General features: G+C 52.1%; 1 protein-coding gene across 7 annotated transcripts in view; it reads left to right on the plus strand.

Annotated features, from left to right (window-relative positions):
- Window positions 1-19,416, plus strand: part of NLRC5 (NLR family CARD domain containing 5) — an 86,736-nt gene extending 67,320 nt beyond the window's left edge. For 5 of the 7 annotated variants that reach the window (XM_065925379.1, XM_065925373.1, XM_065925376.1 and 2 more), the window contains 21 exons: window positions 544-633; window positions 1,023-1,088; window positions 3,029-3,112; window positions 3,187-3,270; window positions 5,724-5,810; window positions 6,549-6,626; window positions 7,430-7,513; window positions 7,818-7,901; window positions 9,448-9,531; window positions 10,311-10,394; window positions 11,030-11,113; window positions 13,106-13,189; window positions 13,575-13,658; window positions 13,935-14,018; window positions 14,160-14,237; window positions 14,970-15,053; window positions 15,141-15,212; window positions 15,455-15,538; window positions 16,945-17,028; window positions 17,353-17,436; window positions 18,371-19,416. In XM_065925379.1, the coding sequence (XP_065781451.1) occupies window positions 544-633; window positions 1,023-1,088; window positions 3,029-3,112; window positions 3,187-3,270; window positions 5,724-5,810; window positions 6,549-6,626; window positions 7,430-7,513; window positions 7,818-7,901; window positions 9,448-9,531; window positions 10,311-10,394; window positions 11,030-11,113; window positions 13,106-13,189; window positions 13,575-13,658; window positions 13,935-14,018; window positions 14,160-14,237; window positions 14,970-15,053; window positions 15,141-15,212; window positions 15,455-15,538; window positions 16,945-17,028; window positions 17,353-17,436; window positions 18,371-18,485 (1,762 nt within the window). In that variant the 3' untranslated portion in view covers window positions 18,486-19,416. Of the gene's footprint in view, window positions 1-543; window positions 634-1,022; window positions 1,089-3,028; window positions 3,113-3,186; window positions 3,271-5,723; window positions 5,811-6,548; window positions 6,627-7,429; window positions 7,514-7,817; window positions 7,902-9,447; window positions 9,532-10,310; window positions 10,395-11,029; window positions 11,114-13,105; window positions 13,190-13,574; window positions 13,659-13,934; window positions 14,019-14,159; window positions 14,259-14,969; window positions 15,054-15,140; window positions 15,213-15,454; window positions 15,539-16,944; window positions 17,029-17,352; window positions 17,437-18,370 lie in introns of those variants that run through there. The other 2 variants (XM_065925377.1, XR_010661677.1) reach the window with 2 other exon arrangements.
- Window positions 19,417-21,990: the final 2,574 nt, after the last annotated feature.

Genomic DNA, 21,990 nt, shown 5'->3' on the forward strand with positions numbered 1-21,990 from the left:
TCAGCTGCAGAAATCTCAGTTGTCCTGGCTCTTGGTCCATCCATCCTATCCCTGAAGCTCCTCTGACCAAATTTATGGGACACAGATTTGGAGATGTCGCCATGGCAGGGAGGGCCCCTGGGAAGTCATCTTCAGTCACTCAGTCTCCCCAGTGACCTGGGAGACTGACGTCCAGACCCAGGATACAGCCCGTTGCTAGGCAACTGAGTTTTGCACTCCGGGCATCCCTGGCCCCCATGGAGCTGGAGCTGGCAGCCTGGCCTTATCACTGCCCTCACCCCCGGTCTCAGACCACAGGGGCAGCAGGCACAGTGGGGGCGACTCTCAAAGTTTTCAGAGTATGCTGCCTGGCCTGCCAGGGTGGCGATAGCGCCCCCCTGGCTTCTCTCTGGACCTCAGTGTCTCCACCTGGAGGATGGACACTTGGACACTGAGGACTCCCCTCTGGGAGATGACAGCTGGATTGGAGGAGATGAGGGGGCTGGGCAGGGCTTCACTGAGGTGCTGCCTCACCCCTCATCCTGGACCTCTTTTCTCTTCTAGTCTAAGCCACAACAGTATGTCTCAGGAAAGCGTCTTGTCCCTGCTGGAGGCTCTGCCCTCCTGCCCACGTGTCCGGGAGGCCTCAGTGAAGTAAGGAAACATCGGTGCCACTTGCTGATGGTGGGGAAGCAAGACTCGCACGCTCAGTGGCCCTCCGTCTGTGTGACTTGGGGCAAACTCTGAGCCTCTCTGAGTCTCAGAGCTCACTGATTGTGGGATCACAGTTTCCATCCTCTGAGGTTCACATGTGTGCCCGCATGGGGCCCAGGGAGGCCACTGGGTGGGGAAACGCCAGGTTTAGCATCCTTGAAGGAGGAGGTAGGGGTCTCCTCTGGTCAGCAAGGGTCTCCCCCGTGGCTTCCACCTTCCCGTGCCCCTGTGGACCCAGCCCCCATCCTTCCCTGCACCCCTTGGCACCTGGGTCCTACGGATGCTGGCAAGGCTGGGCCTTGGGCTTCCATACACCCCTCTCTCTGCAGCCTGGGCTCCAAGCAGAGCTTCTGGATTCACTTCTCCCGACAGGAGGAGGCTGGGAAGACACTGAGGTAATTCGTGGTCTGGGGTGACGGGAAAGGTGGGGGAACCGGGGAGAGGAGGCTGACCCTGTGGTGGCCTCTGTGCCTCCTTCCTCCCGGGGTCCCCTCCTCCTTCACACACCCTGCCTGGAGCTGCTGCCTGGGTTTGTCTCTCCCACATCTGCCCCCAGTCTCCCCACACCTTCAGCCCCTGGACCAGGCCTTCAAGTGGTGTTTGTGCCCCTTAGCCACGGCCTAACTTTGAGTCTGGAGGCTTCTTAGTTAAATAGTCAGACTCTGGAGCCGCTTGGGGTAGGTATCAGCAAAGAATCCACCTGCCAATGCAGGAGATGCAGCTTTGGTCCCTGGGTCAGGAAGATGCCCTGGAGAAGGGAGTGGCAACCTCCTCCAGTGTTCTTGGCTGGAGAATCCGTGTGGACAAGGAGCCTGGCGGGCTACATTCTATGGTGTTGCAAAGAGTCGGACATGAGTTAGCGACTAACACTTTCACTTCTTCCGCTCTACCACGAAATAGCCGTGTGACCTTGGACCAGTGACTTGACTGCTCTGTGTTTCAACTCCTCACCTGTAAAATGAGAATAATAGTGAGACCTACCTTTTAGGGTTATTGTGAGGATCAAATGAGTAAATATGTTTAAAGTGCCTGGAAAAGACCTGCCTCATTTGAGTGCTGTATCAGTTATTTTTTCTTTAATTCCCCGCTGGTAGCCTCAGGCTCTGTCTTTCTCAGCCTTGGGTGAGTTTCTCTACATGTTTTACTTCCCTTGTGATCGTGGCCTCTGAATTGGTCCCCTGCCTCTGACCAGGCCTCCTCCAATCCCCCCACAGCACCCAGGGGGACTTTCCCAGCAGGTACGTCCGACTGTGGCACTCCGCTGCTCTGAGCCCTGCGGTAGCTCCCAAGTGCCCTGAGGATAAACTTCGAATGCCTTAGCCTGGTCTTCTCAGAGTCTGATCTGGTTGCCACCTCCTGCCGTGTTCTTCCTCACTTCTCCCACCCGCCTACACACACCACCTTCACACCAAGCATGTACACAGCACACACACACACGTATGCAGCATAATACATCACACACATGCACACACACCAGACATACCCCTGTACACGCCACACATAACACACAGACCACACACACCACTCACACACCCCATGTGTGCACAGATTGAGCCTCAAGGGATCTTTGTTCACCAAGCACGCACTGCCTGATGAAGCGTCCCTGCTTCTGGGCACTCAGCCTGGCGTTCTCTTCCCTGCCTTTTCTGAGATCAAATTCTCCCAATGCAGTATGACCCAGCTCACATGTCCGCCCTTCCTGGACGCCTCCGGTGGCCCCTGTCCTGTGAGAGGGAGCGGCCCTCTTGCGCTGTGCTGGATTCTCTTCTCAGCCCATCCGTGAGACAGTGCTCCAGGGCCTGTCTGCCGGCCACATGGGCCAGGCCCTGGGAGGACAGGGCCATAGCAGGAATCCCGGCACCCCCCGCCCCCGCCCCCAAGGGAGCCTGGAGACTAGGGAAGTGGTGACAGGTTTAGGGTCTGGAGTCAGGCTGACTTGGATTAAAACTGAAATCTGTCGCTGCTTTTTTCCAACTGTGTGTCCTTGGGTTGGTGAGTCTCTTTGCCTGTAGGTGATGCGGTTGGGGTTCAGTGAGATGCCACACGTAAGGCAGGCATGCCTGCCTGCTCACGGGGTGTACCCAGAGGCTGGCCCAGAGCCGGCCTTAGAGTCAGGGCTCAGTGAGTGATGACTCTAGCACTTTCTTGGGAGGTGGTCTCTCCAAAGAGAAGCTCCCAGAACACAGGTTGCCTCTTGGGCCTTATCTCAGGCCCTGGTCCAGGCCTTTGCACCCAGTGGGGGCTCCCCCTTGGGTCCTGGGGGAGACTGGGGGACAGCAGGACTGTAGTCCCAACAGGCTTTGCCCAAGCTCTGCCCTTTGCCCTCTGCCCTCAGGCTGAGCGAGTGCCACTTCATGCCAGAGCACGTGCCCAGACTGGCCACCAGCCTGAGCCAGGCCCTGCAGCTGACGGAGCTCACGTGAGTGACTGGGCCCAGCCCATGGGGGCAACCGAGGGATGGGGGCTCCCTGCCAGAATGACCTCTGTCCACAGGCTGACCTGTTGTTTCCTGGGCCTGGAGCAGCTGACCGTCCTCCTGGGTCTGCTAACGTGGCCGACGGGGCTGCTCACCCTCAGGTACTGCCTGCCCTGACCCTGGGAGGGGGCTGTGGTAGGAATGGAGGGCAGAAGTGGGCTCTGAAGAAAGGGTTCCCCCAAGGTCATGGTCTTGGCCATTTCCTGCATCCAGAATCCTGCCATCTGGATGCAGAGCCCCCCCCCACCCATTAGTCCCAGAAACCCCCTCAGGTGCAGAAAAGCTCCCCACCCCCTGTCCAAGGTAGGACCTGTACTTGAGGACTTCAGAAAAAAAGGAAACTTAAAAGGACCCCCCGGGGACTTCCTGTATTTCCTCTGCAGGGGCATAGGTTTGATCCCTGATTGGGGTACTGAGATCCCACATGCCCCACCACATGGCCATAAAAATAAAAGACACCCAGCAGAGATCAGAAATAACATGTTACAAATATGTTCACTCTGATCTTTCGAAAACTTTCAGGAAAACAGAGAGGATTCCAAAAAGTAGAAAAGCAATTTTGAAAACTCCTCATCACCTAGGTTTGACAGTTCATGTTTTTCCATATTTGCTTTGTATTTTTTAGCTAAGATAAGTTAATGATCTCATAAACTATCACACAAAAAGAGTTCACCACAAGTGTTTAAAAAAAAAAAGGGCATTTTCTACATAATCACAGTTGAATTAGCACCCCTACAAAAATGAGTAGCAAGTCCTTGGTGTCAGGTATCAAGCCAGTCTGAAACTTCCCACTGCCCCCATATGGGGCAGCTGGCTCTTTGGATCCAGGATCCCGTCTAGGTCCACATTTTCGTGATGAAAAGGTGACAGCTCTTTGGACTTTTTTGGGTGACCTGTACTTGGGGACTTCAGAAAAAAAGGAAACTTCGACGCCCAGGCGTCACCCAGTTTTGTTGAGAAAACCAGTCCCCTGGGCCATTTCTGGCTCTGTCTGGTGCTTCCTTGTGAGGTCATTGAGTTTGTTCCTCTTAACCCCTGACTTTCCTAGAACTGGAAAGGCTCCATGAGATTCAGTTACATATTTGTGTCCAAAAATACCTGCTTGCTGGCCGAGACTGTGCACCTCCCAACGCCGCCAGTGATGAGGCACACGAAGTCTGGTTGTTCCCCAGCATGACATTTTAAAACATCCTGGTAGGACACACATGACAAAGTTTACCGTCTTAACCATCTTTAAGTGTACAGTTCAGTAGTGTGAAGTAACATTCACGTTGTGTATCCGAAACACCTCGTGAAAACTGAAACTCACTGCCCATTAAGGCCCCCACCGTGCCTCCTCCCCCAGCCCCTAGTAACCACCTTTCTACTCTCTGTCTCTATGGATCCGCCCCCTGTCCGTGCCTTAACCAAGTGGAATCATACAGTGTTTGTCTTTTTGTGATGGGTCTGTTTCACTTAGCACAATATCCTCAGGGTTCATCTTTATCGTACCTTCTCATAGAATCTCCTTCCTATTTAAGGCTGAATAATATTCTACTATGCGGATAAGCCACATTTTCTTTAACCATTCATCCATCAGTGGCCGTTTGGGTTGCTTCCACCTTTTGGCTGTTGTGAATGTGCTGCTCTGATGTATGTGTACACATATCTCTTTGTATCTCTGTTTTCAGTTCTTTGGGGTATATACCCAGAAGCACTGGATCACCCCAAATAATATTTTTACTTAAAACTTACCTTACTCTGAAAATAATATGTACTCCTCATAGAAATTTGTGGAAAACCCAGAAGAACGTAATAAAATAGTACTTTGAAAAAAAATTCAACATAACTTTAAAAGCAGCAATATTTTAAACAACTCTTTTTTCCTGCTTCTAAATTAATCTGTGCACATTGTAGAAAGTTCAGAAAATATTGACAACTACAAAAGAAAACTATCCAGGAGAATTCTGCAATTGGCACCATCACTATTAACATTTAATATATTTTTCTCATAGCTCTATCTCCCTCTTCCTCACCATATGTGTTTCTATATATATTTTTCCTTTTTTGAAATACAAAATTGGGATCCTGTCTTATATATAGTCTAATTTCCTTATCTTTGCAATGTAATGTTATATAGACTTTTTCTTAAATCTAAAAGTACTATTTAAAAAAATTTCTCTTTGAATGGTTGGAACAGGATGGTGTTAATTTTCTGTTTTATGCTTATGCCTAATTTTTAATTTAGTTTTTTTTATTCACTAAAAGCCTCTAGCCGCCCCCCACCCCAACCCTTAGTACTCTCCTCCCCTCCCACACTAACCTTGGGGGAACCTTCGTCTATGTCCACCTCTCTGACTCCCCTGGTAGTTCAGATGGTGAAGAATCTGCCTACAGTGCAGGAGATCTGGGTTCGATCCCTGGGTCGGGAAGATCCCCTGGAGAAGGGACTGGCAGCCCACTCCAGTACTCTTGCCTGGAGAATCCCATGGGCAGAGGAGCCTGGCGGGCTGCAGTCCATGGGGTCGCAGAGTCAGACACGACTGAGCACCTGTCACTGTCACCTCTCTGACAGGGTGGAGGAGCCCTGGGTGGGCAAAGCCGGGGTGCTCACGCTGCTGGAAGTCTGTGCCCAGGCCTCAGGCAACATCACTGAAATAAGGTAAGTCCAGGAAGGAGGCCCCTCAGATTCTTTCGTCTTCTCATGACCCCTGGGATCACCCCTTATGTAGTCAATGGTCTCTTGTCCTGTGGTGTCATAGCTGGGTCCCTAGTGGGTTCTCTGGGTCCCCAAGATGGCAGGAGCTCCTGGGACCTTGTGAGGGGCTACACATATTTGTTGGGCTTCCCAGATGACTCAGCGGTAAACGATCTGCCTGCCAGTGCAGGAGACTTGGTTTCAATCCCTGGGTTGAGAAGATCCCCTGGAGAAGGAAATGGCAACCCACTGGAGTATTCTTGCCTGAGGAATCCCATAGACAGAGGAGCATGATGGGCTACAGTCATGGGATCACAGAAGAGTCGGACATAACTTAGCAACTAAACAACACTGCTACACATACTTGTTGGGACTTGGTGTGGTAGTTAGGCAGCAGTGCTGGAGAGAGGAAGGCAACCCCAGATCCAAGACAATGGGCTTTTAGGTCCCAGATGGACACTGCCGGGAGTCCATGCTGGTTGTCTGGAGGCGGCCCCTGGTGACAGCAACACACACCATGGCTCTATGACCAGAGGTACCAGAATCTGATGGATTAGCCAAGAGCAAAGGCTTTGGTGTCCTGATGACCTATGTCTGGATCCCCACTGGGTCTGGGAGCTGTCGGCCGAGTGGCCCAGTCCCAGCACAGCCTACAGGGGAAGCTCCCGTGGACCTCACTGTGGCCACCCCTTCCCTCCTCAGCATCTCCGAGACCCAGAAACAGCTCTGTATCCAGCTGGAATTTCCCCATCAGGAGAACCCAGAAGCCGTGGCCCTCAGGTGGGACCCAGTACCTAGGACCCCAAGAAAGAGGTTGAATGGTGATGGGGAGGGAGAGGAGGGGTAATGCTGCTTCTGACCAATATTTCTCATGCCCCTACTCAGAATCCTTTGATGCCCAAAGTCTTTCCGTGGCCAATGAGACCTGGCCTAACCTGCCTCACCATGCTGTCCATCCCCACCCCAAACCCCAGTCTTAGCTCCAGCCATCCCCGCTAGCTTTCAGTCCTCCAACACCACCTTTCTCCCTTTGACCTCAGGGCCTTTGCACAGGCTGTTCCTCCCGCTCAGCATGTTCTCTCCTCTCTTTCCTTCTTCATCCTTCTTCACCTGGCTAACTCAGTCCCATCCTTCAGGTCTCAGCTTGAATGCCACCATCTCAGGGAGGTCCCTCCAACCACCCAGACTTAGTCAGATCCTCCCTTTATCCACTCTCATAGATCCCTGGGGCTCACAGCTCCTCCGATCCATATAGCATGTTTATGGAAACTAAAATGTCACCTCTTTGGGGTGTTTGCAGCCCTGCATGTGTACACTGTGAGGCATAGACCATACCTGGATCTCAGCCCCAACTCACTTCCTTGGTTGGATCACCTTGTGCAGTGAACAACCTGCACAGCCCTACCAGTTCCCCCATATGGACCTCTCCTTCATAGTACTTCCCATGATCGATTGGTAAATTGTGGGACCTTATTTGATTAGCATTTACTTACCACCTTCAGACACACTCCTTGCAGGCAGGGACTGAGTCCTCAATACTGACCCAGGTGTTTGCAGACTGCTGCTTCCCTCTCCACCTCCAGGCTGGCTCACTGTGACCTGGGAACCCACCAAAACCTCGTTGCCAGGCAGCTGATGGAGACATGTGCCCGGCTGCGGCAGCTCAGGTCAGTACCCTGAAACACTGAGGCCCTGAGTTCTCTGATTGACTCCAGTGCCTGCTTCAGGCCAGAGGTGAGAGGTTGGCCAGGGCAGGATGGGGATGAACAGAGCTGGGTCCGTGCTAACCCGGGCATTCTTGTTTCTCTCATTGGGCCAGTGGGGGAGAACCCCAGGGTGGCAGAGGGGAGTCCTGCCCCATTGGGAGCTCCTTGGTGGGGCCTTTCCCCTCTCTTGGCCTCCCCATCGCTATGTTGATCCCTGGAGTGTATTCAGCCTGAAATCCTCTGGAACATGCTTGGACTTTCTCAGCTTGTCCCAGGTGAACCTCTGCGATGCCAGCTCTCTGCTGCTGCAAAGCCTCCTGCTGTCCCTGTCTGAGCTGAAGAACTTCCGGTATGTGAGCAAGACTTTCACTCAGGATCACCTCTTTCATCCCCCATGAAGCTTGGCCCCCACCCCCCACACTTCCTGTTCCCTTCAACCTTGGGCTCAAAGAGCTCTGTGTCCCCCTCCCGTGGACTGGGACTCCACACAGCCCTGGAGATGATGCCCAGGTGCATGGTCATCAACATGGCCACGTGGCGAGGAGGAGTCCCTTGTCACTGCTCTTGCTTTTTCTTTTATTATTTCAAAATAATTGCAAACTCATAGAAAATCTGCAAGACTGAGAAGCTCCATAGGCCATTTTCCCAACTTTGCCCTTTGTCATTTTTTTCTCACATTTGCTCTTTTCTTCCCTCCCTCCTTCCTCACCCCTCCCCTCTCTCTTCCCCACCCCCACTTTCTTTTTCTGAACCATTTGAAAGTAAGTTGCATAATCATGCCCCTTGACCCCTAATATTTCAGTGAATTTCCTAAGAACAAGAACATTCTCTCCAGTAAAAGTATGAAATTCAGGCAATTTAACATTGATACCCTACTGTTACCTAAACTACAGTTTTTACTCCAATTTTGCCAATTTGTCCCAGTAATATTTATTGCATTTTTTTTTCCCAGTCCCAGATTCCATCCAGGATCACAGAGTGTGTTTAGGTGTCATCTCTCTTTAGTCTCCTTCAATTTGGAATGTCTCCTCAGTCCTTTTTGTGTGTGTTTCACGATACTGTCATGACATTCCCAGGCCAGTTATTAATGTGTTGTATCAGAATGCCCTTGTGCCTGGGTTTCTCTGCTGTCTCCTCCTGCTTCGATTCCTGCATCCGGGGCAGGAATATCACAGAGAGGCTGCTGTGTTCTTCTCAGGAACACATCACGTGTGCCATGATGTCTGCTTGTCTCCTTACCCGTGATGTTAACTGTGATCGCCTGGTTCAGGCGGGGTGTCTGCCAGGTTTCTTCACTCGCAAAGCTCCTGTTTTTCACTTTGAAATTAACCGATTATCTGGTAGGAAGATACTTGAAGACAATGTAAATATCCGGTTCTCCCTCAAATTTTCACTCACAAATTTTGGCATCCATTGATCATTCCTGCCTGAATCAAATATCAGTATGATGGTTGTAAAATGGAGCTTTTCTGTCAGTTCTCTTTTAAACCAACTGCATCAGGGGAAATTCTTTTGGTGCCACTATACCTTTAAACACCCTCTCTAGTATTTGCTATGCTTTTTTGTTGTTTAAATAAAGATGCAGGGCTCGTGGGAAATGAGGGTAAGTAACTAGCTAGATTTTACAAGCAATGCCTGATTATGGCAGACATTGTGAAGTTGCTACCTGAATGACTGTGGTTTAAGGAACTATTCAACTCATCTATGTTGCTGCCTCCAACCTGTATCTTGACTTAATAATTGCCTGATGGGAGAGGTTCATGGAGGGAAGATGGGTCCCCTCCCACTGCCCCAAGAACCACTCCCCACCCCCACCTCCCTGCCCCTGCCGCTTCCATCCAGAGCTCCCAGACTCAGAGCTCCTCGCTGAACTGCTGCCTTTTGACCTCCACCAGGCTGACCTCCAGCTACGTGAGCTCCAAGGGGCTAGCCCACCTGACATCTGGTCTGAGCCATTGTCACCTTCTGGAGGAGCTGGAGTGAGTCACGGATTGGAAGGGTCTGGGAACCCAGCTGAGGGTGGAGAGGACAGTTGGACCTTTGCTAAAGTGGGTGGTGGGACTTCAGACTATTACTTTTCTCCCTGATGAAGCCCAGCAGCTCTGAGTGTGGTTTAGGGAAGGCTGAGCACTGGGTTCTTGGTCCTGACTTTTATCACTCACTCAGAGTGACCTTGAGCGAGTAACTGTGCCTCTTTAGACTTGGACTAGACTTAGCCTGGAGAAGGAAATGGCAACCCACTCCAATGTTCTTGCCTGAAAAATTCCATGGACAGAGGAGCCTAGGGGGCTACAGTTCATGGGATTGCAAAGAGTCAGACATGACTGAGCAACTTTACAACACTCAGACTTAGACTAGAGTAGACCTACAGCCTCATCTGTAAACTGGGGCTCATCACCCTTCTCTGTCTAGAGTGGTATTGGGTACAGAGAGAGCTAAGGGGCAGAAGGGGTCATTGCATGTGTGTGTACGTGTCCCTTGTCCCTGGCTTCCTCTGGTACAGCCATCATCCAGGGCATCCTTTCTCAGCTGGGTCAACTATGACTGCAATGTCCCCCTCCTTGGGGACCCATGAGCCTGACCCTTGGGGCCAGGAATGCCCCCATGGAGCCTGGATAGGAGGCGTGGTCTGGGACCTACAGGCCCAGAGCTAGTCTCCTAGGGGTGACTCAGAGGGTGAGGGGCGCTGATGAGACAGCTCAGCTCCAGGGGCTGGGCAGGCTTTTCTAACCCTTATCTCATGCTTGGTCCCCTCCAGCTTGTCTAACAATCAACTTGGTGAGGAGGACACCAAGATGTTGTTGGGGGCCCTTGAGGGCAAGTGCAGGCTGAAGAGGCTTGAGTAAGTGGCGGTGGTTAATGGGGGTAGGGGCGGGGTGTTGGGAGCATGCCTCAAAACTGTTGTATCTCTTGTGAACATGACTGTCACTGTCCTCAATGGACCCAGGTGAGCTGAACACCCTCCCTTTATACTTCCTTACCTGGCTCTTGAGTGTTAACTAAAATACTTGCTCATAAGAAACAGAACACTCACTCAAAGCAACCCAACCCAGAACTATATTAACTCATGTCATGGAAAATGACAAGGCAACTGACTTCAGGCTTGGCTGGATCCAGGTTCTGTATTTGTTCCTCTTTTTCTTTCTTTCTCTCTCTCCCCAACATGACTTCATCCTCAGGCAGTGTTCCTCATCTGTAAAATGGAGATGATTCTGTATCACATCATCTCTACATGGCCCTTAGTATGTGCTCGATATGTGGTCGCTATGATTCCCAATCAGTAGTCTGGGTCCAATGTGATTCAGAGCACAGAGCTGCTGCCTGGATGTCCTTAATTGTACAGAGAATTTGAATTTCCCAGTGCAGTTTTGTTTGTGGCTGTCTTGGAGATCACTGGTCATTGCTGAGAACTCGGGGTCCATGTTGGGGACCCAAGCCCAGCCACGCTAAGTCCTCCTGTGGCCTCCTCTCCTCCAGCCTCAGCCACCTCCCACTGGGCGGCTCCACCCTGGCTGTGCTCACTCAAGAACTAGGCCACATGACACTCCTGCAGAGCCTCCGGTGAGTGACCCCATGGGAGTGAGTGGGGGGCATACTTCCCAGCTTTGCTGGGACCACCCGTCCAGAGAAGCCCTGGGGCACCTTCCTGAGAAGCTCCATGGCTCCCATCGTTGGGACATTCCTGTGCCCTCCCAGGTAAGCGTCACAGCCCTTCACTACCCAGGTGGCTCAATGGGTAAAGACTCTGCCTGCAACGCAGGAGACGTGGGTTCGGTCCCTGGGTTGGGAAGTTCCCCTGGAGGAGGAAATGGCAACCCACTCCAGTACTCTCACCTGGAGAATCCCATGTAGAGTGGAGCCTGGCGGGCGACAGGTCCATGGGGTTGCGAAGACTTGGACACAAGTGAGCGACTGAGCACACGCCGCTTCCTCCTAGAAGATGGCCAGAAGGGGCTGGGCCCAAGTCCTAGGACAGCCCTCCATGTGCACAAATTCATCCTGTGTTCTTGTTTCTTTTTTTTTTTTTTTGAATTTTTTGGTCACTAGTCTCTAAACATCTTTTTTTTTTTTTTTCCCCCCAGTGGGTTTTGTCATACATTGATATGAATCAGCCATAGAGTTACACGTATTCCCCATCCCGGTCCCCCATCCCACCTCCCTCTCCACCCGATTCCTCTGGGTCTTCCCAGTGCACCAGGCCCGAACACTTGACTCATGCATCCCACCTGGGCTGGTGGTCTGTTTCACCACAGATAATATACATGCTGTTCTTTCGAAACATCCCACCCTCCCCTTCTCCCACAGAGTTCAAAAGTCTGTTCTGTACTTCTGCGTCTCTTCTTCTGCCCTGCATATAGGGCCATCGTTACCATCTTTCTAAATTTCATATATATGTGTTAGTATACTGTAATGTTCTTTATCTTTCTGGCTTACTTCACTCTGTATAATGGGCTCCAGTTTCATCCATCTCATTAGAACTGATTCAAATGAATTCTTTTTAACGGCTGAGTAATATTCCATGGTGTATATGTACCACAGCTTCCTTATCCATTCATCTGCTGATGGGCATCTAGGTTGCTTCCATGTCCTGGCTATTATAAACAGTGCTGCGATGAACATTGGGGTGCACGTGTCTCTTTCAGATCTGGCTTGTTCTTATTTCTGATTCATGATGTGGATGGCCTAGATTCTGCATTTCAAGCTTCCAGGGGATGCCTGTTTGGGGGGTCACAGACCCCACTTTGAGTAGTGATAGTCTAGCCTCAGAGCTGATGACCTTGATATTCTACCCTTGTGCCCCTGGCCGCTTTGATAAACAAATAACCCATATTCTTTTCATGTAGTCTTTCAAAACAGGAAATATTGTGACTCTAAACAAACCCAAGGCAGGGTAGAGCACACGGGATATGAGCTCAGAGAGTTTGGAGGACTAGGTCATTTCACCCTAAATTAATTCACCTAAAGAAGGTTCCCTAAAAATTAATTTGCAAAACAACGCTCATACTAATACTTGGCGTCAGCTGTTTCCTTTGGTTCCCCACTGTACCTCCCACCCCCACCTTCCCTCCCCCACCCTTCACCCCCATCCCCTGCTACTCAACAGGGGCAGCATGTGGTCAAGTGCAGAAAAGACCATAAATAGACTGGGTTTAAGGAAAAGCCCACTATTTGTATAGATTAGAGCAGGGTGAGTTGTGAGAGACATGTGAAATTGACATTCAGCCGGGCCGGCCTGAGGATCCCCCACTTGGCCTGGCCAAACCAAAAAATGAGGCTATTGTTCCAGGCCAACAGCTCTGGGCTTCCATTTCCTCCTTGCCTGTGAGTCCCTGGGAGTCTTTGGCCCATCACAGCTCCTCCCTGGGCCTCTGATTTCTCATCTGAATATTGGGTACAGTCTGCCCACCTTGCCCAGTCTCATCCCCTGAAAGTTCTGTGACTGGTATATGAGTTCTTGAATGTATAAAGGCTTTGCAAACTGTAGAGTGCTTAGTACAGCACTTAGCAAATGCCTTTACTCCTGACTGAGGCCTCTTGGCCTTGCTTCTCCAGTCTGAGCAGCAGCAACATCGATGACATCGGCTGCTGCCACCTTTCAAAGGCTCTCAGAGCTGCCACCAGCTTGGAGGAGCTGGGGTGAGTTGCCTGTCCCTCCCCCAAACCCAAGACAACTTTGGCAGACCCAAGACAACAAAAGCAAGCAGGTCCTTGAGGACACGCTTCACTTCTTAGTCTCGTCCCCTTCACCCACTTCTATACTGCCTAACCCCAGACCCAGCATCTTAGGAGACCCAAAGATAGGATGTGAAGATATTGATTGCAGTGAGAAGGATTTAGGTCAGACAGCAGGGGGATCATCCTAAACAGAAGACAAGAGTTTGGAATCCTCACCCAACATAGGATGAGGGGACTTACTAGTGTGGTTGAGGCCCTTCTCTAGACTCCAGCCTCCTCTTCTGGGATGGAGACAAGATGGGTGGAGGGCTGACATTTCTGGTTCTCCTGCTGTTCTCTCCCCAAGCTTGAGCCACAACCAGATCGGAGACACCGGTGCCCAGGACTTAGCTGCTGTCCTGCCGGGGCTCCCTGAGCTCAGGAAGATAGAGTGAGTGGCCAACCCTCCCGACAGGGGCCCTCGGCAACCACGCTATAGTCTGGGGAGACTGTGGCTACCTCCCCTAACCCTGGTGTTCAGGCAGTGGGGCTGGGTACCTCCTGGCACTGCTGATTTGGGGACCTTGAGCCAGGCCAGCCCCTGCTCCTCTTTGGGTTTCTCTGCCTCATCAGTGGGTGGTGGGGCTGCTGTGGGTGGTGGGGGGCCCAGCAGATGTGGTGGGGTGAGGGATGAGGGAGTTGGAGTCTGATATCCGCCCCTCTTCAGCCTCACAGCGAATGGCATCGGCCCAGCAGGGGGAGCGCGGTTGGCAGACTCCCTCACCCTTTGCAGGCACCTCGAGGAGCTGATGTGAGTGTCTGCCCGGGTGGGCTGCCCTCTTCTCTCTGTGTCCTCGTGGCCCACCTGATGCTTGGGTCCCCCACTAGGCACAGGGCAGGGGTCTGGAGCCAGCCAGCCTGGTGCTCAATTCCACCCCCTCTCCTCTTCCAGGCTTGGCTTCAATGCCCTGGGAGACTGCACAGCCCTGGGTCTGGCCAACGGGCTCCCCCGGCACCTGAGGGTCCTGCAGTGAGTGGCCCCCTGTCTGTGGTGTGTGCAGGGTTAACGGGAAGTGCCCCCCACCCCACCCCCCCACACCCCCGCCAGGAGCACTAGAGGAATCAAGGCCCCATCGCTGAGCGGCCCTGCCGTAGAGGAAACCGGGATGTGTCCTCGGGCTGGCTGCTCTACCTCTGGGGCAGGGAAATCAGGGGACCCAGCCTAGTCCAGGCTCGGCCACCAGCCCCTTGGCCAAGCCCCTGCCCTTTCTGAGCCTCAGATTCCTTCCTAAAAGAAGTACAAGGATCCCAGCTTGGTGTCCCCTGTGAGCCAGTCTCCGAGGGTGAAGTAGGAAGTGCCAGCAAAGGGCTCTGCCGGAGAAAAGCACCCCGCAACATGGCCTCGGCACTTTACAGTTTATGTCCAGGGTTTCATCTGAGCCCTGTGAGGCCACGATTTCTACTGGCTCCATTTTCCAGGCAAGGGAACTAAAGCCAGGAGAAGTATGGAAAGCTTACCCTATTACGCTATTCATACATGGAGGAGCCAGGCCTTGAACTTGGGATCTCAGATCCCAAAGCCAGGGCCCCTTGATACCCACCCATGTTCTGTGTGTGGGGAGAGGGTTTGGGACGGCAGTTACCCAGGGAAGGTCTAAGGTCTGCCAGTGCAGCCTGAGACAGGCTGAGGCTGGGGGCATCTAGCCGCCCAAATACCTATACCTACTTCTCCAGGCTGTCCTCACCCCTTCCCTTTCCCCAGCCTGCCATCCAGCCATCTGAGCCCAGAGGGGGTGCTGAGCCTGGGCCAGGCCCTGGACGGATGCCCACACGTGGAAAAGATCAGGTGAGTAGGGGCCCTGGAACCTGGGCATGGGGACAGGCCGGGGAGGGTCTGGGGCTTCTTCTCACAGCTGTCTCCCCTGCCCTGCAGCTTGGCAGAGAACAGCCTGACCGGAGGGGTCCCGCGTTTCCATCAGGGGCTCCCATTGCTCCGGCAGCTTGAGTAAGTAGCCTGCTCTGACCAGCTGGGGTGCTGTGGCAGGCAGCCCTTCTTTGGCTGAGCTTGACACCTGGGAAGGCTTTCGAAGTGACAGAGGCCTCAAGTATAGGGGGAACCTGAGACAAAAAAGGGGGGCACTTTCTTAAGACCCCCAGCCCCTAGCCACTCTGCTCCCTCCTGCTCTGATTGCAGGCTGGGGCACCCCTGACTCAGACACGTTCATCCCATCCCCTTCTTCTCTCCAGCCTGGAGTCGTGTGAGATTGACAACCAGACTGCCAAGCCCCTCGCCGCCAGCTTCGTGCTCTGTCCAGCCCTGGAAGAAATCACGTGAGTGCTTGGGGGGCTAGCCCGGAGCTAGAGAGAGCGGCCACCTGGGGGCCTGGTTCCTTCCTCCCTGGAGACCTTCTGATCTTACACAGGGAAGGTCATTCTTGCTCAAACCTCCTCTTGAAGTTTTAACACTTGAGCTGCAAGTGTTGTTGGTCTAAGCCGACAAAGGTCCCCAACCTTTTTGGCACCAGGCACCAATTTTGTGGAAGACAAGTTTTCCATGAACTGTGGGGGTTGGCGGGGGATGGTTTCAGGATGACTGAAGCACATTACATGTATTATACACTTTATTTCTATTATGACATCAACTCCACCTCATATCATCAGGCATTAGATCCTGAAGGTTGGGGATCCCTGCTCTAAGCCATGCAGCCTCTTCCCCTGTTTCCCTAACTATGGAGGGCAGGAGGGGAGGTGGACCAGAAGGAGATGAGCTAGATGGTCAGGACCATTGCCCCTGACTCTCCCTTTGGGAGGCATCTGGATGGAGCACTCCACCTGGTTGATGGAGCCTTGATTTTCAAACCACCTGTTGGTAGTGAAGAGTGGCTGAAACCAGCAGCCCCCAACCTTCCCCCGACTGTGTCTACCTCTCCCTTGGAAATCAGAGGTGCTTGGACCCTGGGGCCTGGCAGTATTGCCGCAGGGATAAACTAGACTGCCAGGACCAACCTGGACCCCTGAGCAGGGCAGAAGAAAATTCGATCTCTTTAACTACAGGATACATATGATTTTATAAGATTTTAGGTTTGCATCCTAAAGATTTTAATTATTCTCATTACTTTATACAACAAAGAGAAAGTCTGGGATCAGTGCTAACTCACCCAACATGGCTGATTCTCCCTTTTTAGCCAGCAGGGGGCAGACCACGGGGTCAGCACTTCAGGAAGGACACAGGTTCCAGTTAGGAGTGAATGCCATTGTTTGCCCTGCTGTTAGTCTTGTAACTACTTTCTATTTAGGGTCCCCAGCACAGGCTTCTCATACATAGTAGTGATAAATGTTTCTGAAGATGAATTTCTCAAAGTGAATAAGAGAGGGGATAGAGGACTGATTTAAAGAAAAATGTGAAACAAATAATAATACCGGTGGTGGCGCATGGATGTGGCAAAGTCAGGAGGGAGGCGTGTGCATGGTGGAAGTTCAGATCCTGTTGTTTCCACAGTCATGTGTCCTGAACCCTCAGGACAGCCAGCTCCTAAGCTGTCTGGGTTCCCGTGGGATGACCAGCTCCGGAATGAGGTTGGGGGAGTAGGGAGGAGCCTGCTGTGCCCGGTTAGGTCTTCAGGGAAGGCACACAGGACCCCAAAAGGGACAGCACCCCCCACCCTCCCCACCTGCCACCTTGTCTCCCCCCTCACTGCTCTCCTGCCGCTGACTTTGGGCCCCTCCCTACCCTGCAGGCTGTCCTGGAATCTGCTCGGGGATGAGGCAGCTGCTGAGCTGGCCCGGGTCCTGCCACAGATGGGCCGGCTGAAGAGAGTGGAGTATGATGGGCACATCTGGGGAAGCCAGAAGGGAGTGGGAGGACCAAACGGGGCCCTGTGTCCTGGGGAAAGCCAGGAGGCCACTGGGTCAGGCCCTTGCCTCTAGGAAGCCCTCCTGGACTTCCCCCCACTTCATCCATTAGCTCTCCTGGGTCCCAGTCTTCAGCCTTCCCACTGGACTGTTGAATGTTGAGTTCTCTAAGTAGATGTGTGGGGAGCCTGTGTCCCCCAGCCTTGTCCCGGGGAAGAGACATAAGGAAGCTCCCTAGGCCACCCCCTCCCCATCTCATGTCAATCTCTTTCCCTTTGTTGTCCATCCGGAAGCCTGGAGAAGAATCGGATCACAGCTAATGGAGCCTGGCTCCTGGCTGAAGGGCTGGCTCAGGGATCTGGCATCCAAGTCATTCGGTAACAGGGCTTGTTGGGGCAGGGATGGTGGGGGTGGGGTGAGCACACCAGCCCAGCAATGTAAGAGGTCTTCCTTTAGGAGGAGGCAGGACCTGGGTTGGGGATCATCAAAGGAGACTTGGACCCACTCATCAGGGATTTGGCAGCAAACAGACCTGGATCAAACCCCAGCTCTGTCAGTTACCAGCTGTGCAATTTCACATCAATAACTCAACCTCTTTGAATCTCAGTTTCCTCATTTGTAAAATGACAATAGTGATAGTATCTACCTCAGAGAGCTGCTCTGCAGACTAAATGATTAGATAAAGCCCTGAGCACAATGTCAGGCACATAGTAAGCACTTAAAATGGTAGCTGTAATTAGGGCCAGTTGTATAGGTTGTATACTGCACCAGGGCACAGCATCTAAGGGACACCATTCACATAATAGAAGTATTACATTTCTAGTGGTACTGAAGTGTCTCTCTCTATAAAATTCAATATATTACAACAGTTTCAGACAGTGGAAGTGGTGTCATAAAGAAGGGGAGCTTTTTTCTCATTTATACAATGTGTCATATGAGCATGGCTCTGGGGAAGAGACTAGCTTCTGGGGAAGAAAGTGGAGGGGACTTCCTTGGTAGTCCAGTAGTTACAGCTCCATGCTTCCACTTCGGGGGGCACAGATTCAATCCCTGGTCCAGGAACTAAGATCCTGCATGCTGTGCAGCCAAAAAAAAAGATGGAGTGGAAGAAGTCGGGGTGAGCATGGGGGATACCATCTCCCGAAGGCAGCCATGCTGGCCTTCCACCTGCTCTTGCCTGCCAGCTAACTCTCAGAGCAGCTATTCCCCTTCGGGGCCTCGGTTTCCGCATCTGTAGGCAGGACAGAAAGCGGAGACGAGAGGGTAAGTGAGCAGCGCCCAGTGCTAAGTGTCTGTCTCTGTGCCCTGCAGCCTCTGGAATAACCCCATTCCCCCGGACATGGCCCAGCATCTGCAGAACCAGGAGCCCAGGCTGGATTTTGCTTTCTTCGACAACCAGCCACAGGTCATCCCCCGGGGTACCTGATGGTGCCCTCAAGTGCGTTTGAATCCAGCCAAGTGATGCCAGTTTCCATCCACGAGGATAGAGGGCTCATGAAAAAAGCTGGCTGTCCCTGGATCAAGAGGGAGAAACACGCTTTTCCTGCAGCAGTCTTCAGGGAGGACATTTTTGGTGACAAAGAGCAGAGTATGACTACCCTACATCCCATGGGACATGGATGACCAGTCGGGAACATGAAGCACAATGAGCATGTCATGATGCAGTGTGTGATGGGGAAGGTCACACGTGGGAACATTCCACGTGACATTGCACATTACCTGCAGTGTGGCCTGTGGGTCAATGGCATGGGTCCTGGCACTACATGTGATGGGTGGTGCATATATGAGATGTGACAGATGTCCAGGTCTTGTGCCATGTGACTGGCCATATTCCCTCAGGCTGGTCCAAGATCTAATTTATTACTTTTAAAAACCAAATCTGTATTTATAAATTGCATTTCCAGGGCAGCTAAACCAGGGAACATCTTCTGCCCAGAATGGGCTGGGGAGAGTGTCCAAGCACTAACATGCCAGGGATTTAGCCATGAGGCTTCTCAATGAGTGTCTTCCTGCCTCAAGTCTCAGTTTTCCCATCTGTAAACTGGATCACCTCTTTTCCCTTAATTTCCAAGGTCTTTGGGCCCAACTCCAGGTCGAGCCAGCTTGACCTTGAATGGGCCCCGTCTGTGTGGTGTAAGGGTCGAAGCTAGGCCTAAGGGTGCAGGGGGCGGGGACTGTCAAGACAGTCAGGAAAGATCACTGGATCCAGCAAGATCACTGGATCCAGCCACTACCTCAGCACAATCTGATCAAGCGCCCAGGGGCTGCGTGTTACACCATGTCTTCATTACTTCTAAGAGGGGCCAAGGGTGGTCCTGCTACACTGTAACCCTAGTTTGACCAATAAATGTGGGTGATCTTCCAGCCTCTAGTCTCTAGTCTGATGTGTTCTACCACCTGACCAAAGTCAGAAATGGTTCACACCCCACCCCGGGGCCTGGAGAGTGGGGCAGAACACAGAGAAACAAGCTGAGATAAGCACTGGCCTGGGGTCAAGTCCAGACCCTGTCATGGTCACGTGATCACAGGTAAGTCACCTCCTCTCTCCAGAGCTTACCTGTCATGTCCGACTCTTTGCAACCCCACGGACTGTAGCCTGCCAGGTTCCTCTGTCCATGGAATTCTCCAGGCAAGAATACTGGAGTGGGTTGCCATTTCCTTCTCCAGCGGATCTTCCTGACCCAGAGATCGAATCCCGGTCTCCTACATTGCAGGCAGATTCTTTACCATCTGAGCTACCAGGGAAGCGCAAGCTTACCTATACCATGAAGCTATTGTAAAAGCTCATAGTATTAAAAACAGTCTTTGTTTGGCTTGTGATATATCTACACTCTTCTCTGATTTAATTGTCAATATTTTAAATTGGGAAATTTTATCCCAAATTCACCTTTCAGCTTCTCTTAGGTGCGAGTCCAGCATTCCTACTCAAGAGTAATTTGCTGGGGACATCTGAGCGTGTCCTTTAGATGTAGCGCACATCCCTCAGATTGTCAGCATCCCCAACGCTCCCCTCTCTTGGTACTTGCCTGGTCCTTTTAAGAGCCTGGGAACTCCTGGCTAAAAGGTTTCCACAGGCAGGTGCTACATTAAGAATATGGCCTTGGAAGTCAGATGGGCATGGATTGGAATGTGACCCCTTGCTGCCAGCCCTCAAGGCCAGGAACTGATCCTTTACATGTGAATAACACCCCTGGCCTCCCAGGACTTTTGGAGGGGTCAGGGAGCAAGTATACAGAGTCCCTAGGATGAAGAAGGTATCAGGTATTCATTACATACCCCTTTTAGGGCTGAATGTCATATGAAGTGGAGAGGTGTCTGAAATGGCAGGTGGAGAGCACCGCCTGTCCATCACCTACCTATAGGTTGAACAAATTGTTATCCGGGGAGCCTTCATCCAGAGCCTGCAGTCCCTTGTGAAAAGTGGAGCAGGGAGGGTGCAGTTACCACCGAGCCCCACTGGAGGGCAGGCTGGCCCACTGGCAAGTCCTGAGACCGCTTCACCGCTGTATCCAGAAGTTAGGTGGTGATGCTGGAGGCTGTTCCCACCTGGCTTGGGAACCTGAGATGTCCCAGCCAGCTTGTGATTCACCTGGATGGCTCAGTCCTTGACCTTTGCCATCCTCCATGTTGTCCTTGGTCCCCCAGCAAGTGGGAGGAGAAAGTCCTCTGGCCAAAGTGCCAAGCACCCAAGAATACTTGCCTGGAGTCAGCATTAGTCAGTCAATACAAGCAGTCTGGGCGGGGCCAGGATCAGGGCACCCTGGCATGGAGTGGGGCCAGCAGCCGGGTCATGGGGGAGGGGGTGGGCAGGTAGAAGATTCAAGAAGTTTAGCTGGAAGCCTGGAGCCCCAATTCAGTCTTTCCCTTCTGGGAAATGACACCAAGACCATCATGGTGAACCTCCACACTGAGAGGGTTTGCACTGCCTTCTCCTCTTGTCTAAGACTGGAGGATGAATTCCTCGAAGCCTGAGGAGCCCTTGACCATGGAGGTCACAGCTGAGGAAGGAACAGCGTGGATCAAAAGCTCCAGGCCAGGCGGGTTGCACACCAAGCAGAACCCAGAGCTCAGAGCCACTCTTCATTTGCTGCTTGTTTTCCCTTCTTCTTTCCCCTTGAGCCCTGTCCAAGTTCTAAACTCCAAGAAACTTGCAGCAAATGCCCTGAAATAAACCACAGCACTGTCAGCCCTGAAGAGCTGTGCACTGAACCATCTGAGGAGTTCATTAACTTGAAAATTCTGATACAGCAGGTCTGGGGTGGGGCCTGGGATTCTGCATTTCTAAGAAGCTCCCGGGTGATGTCAGTGCTGCTGGCTGCACTGAGTAAAACCACAGACCGGTGAGTGGATCTCAAGCCTGACTGCATACTAGAATCATCTGAGGAGCTTTTAAACTCCCTTCCTAAGAATGGAATGGTATTTCAAAAGCTCCACGGGTGATTCTGATGTGCAGCCACGTTGGCGACCCACTGGAGTATGCTGCCCCTCAGAGAGGCGAGGTAAGCCTTTGCATGTATGTTCCTTATCTTGTCCCATTAGATCCTGGTGACCCGAGGACACTGAGACCCAGAGATTCTTCCTAATTTGCCCAAAGGCAGCCTAGTAATAAACATAGTGTGTGAAAGCTAGTAAACGGTAGTGCCAGGAGTCGAACCTGGGTCTTTACAAACTTTTTGTTTGTTTGTTTTCTTTACAGTTTATTGAGATATAATTGACATATAGCACTGTATAAGTTTAGGGCTTCCCAGGTGGCTCAGTGGTAAAGAATCTGCCTGCTAATGCAGGAGATGCAGTTTCGGTCCCTGGGTCTGGAAGATCCCCTGGAGGAGGAAATGGCAACCCACTCCAGGCAACCCAACCTCTGTCCATGGGATTTCTCCAACCTGGGAAATTCCGTGGATAGAGGAGCCTGGTGGGCTACAGTCCATGGG

Source organism: Muntiacus reevesi, chromosome 2 (assembly GCF_963930625.1).
Source record: "Muntiacus reevesi chromosome 2, mMunRee1.1, whole genome shotgun sequence".
NCBI lineage: Eukaryota > Metazoa > Chordata > Mammalia > Artiodactyla > Cervidae > Muntiacus > Muntiacus reevesi.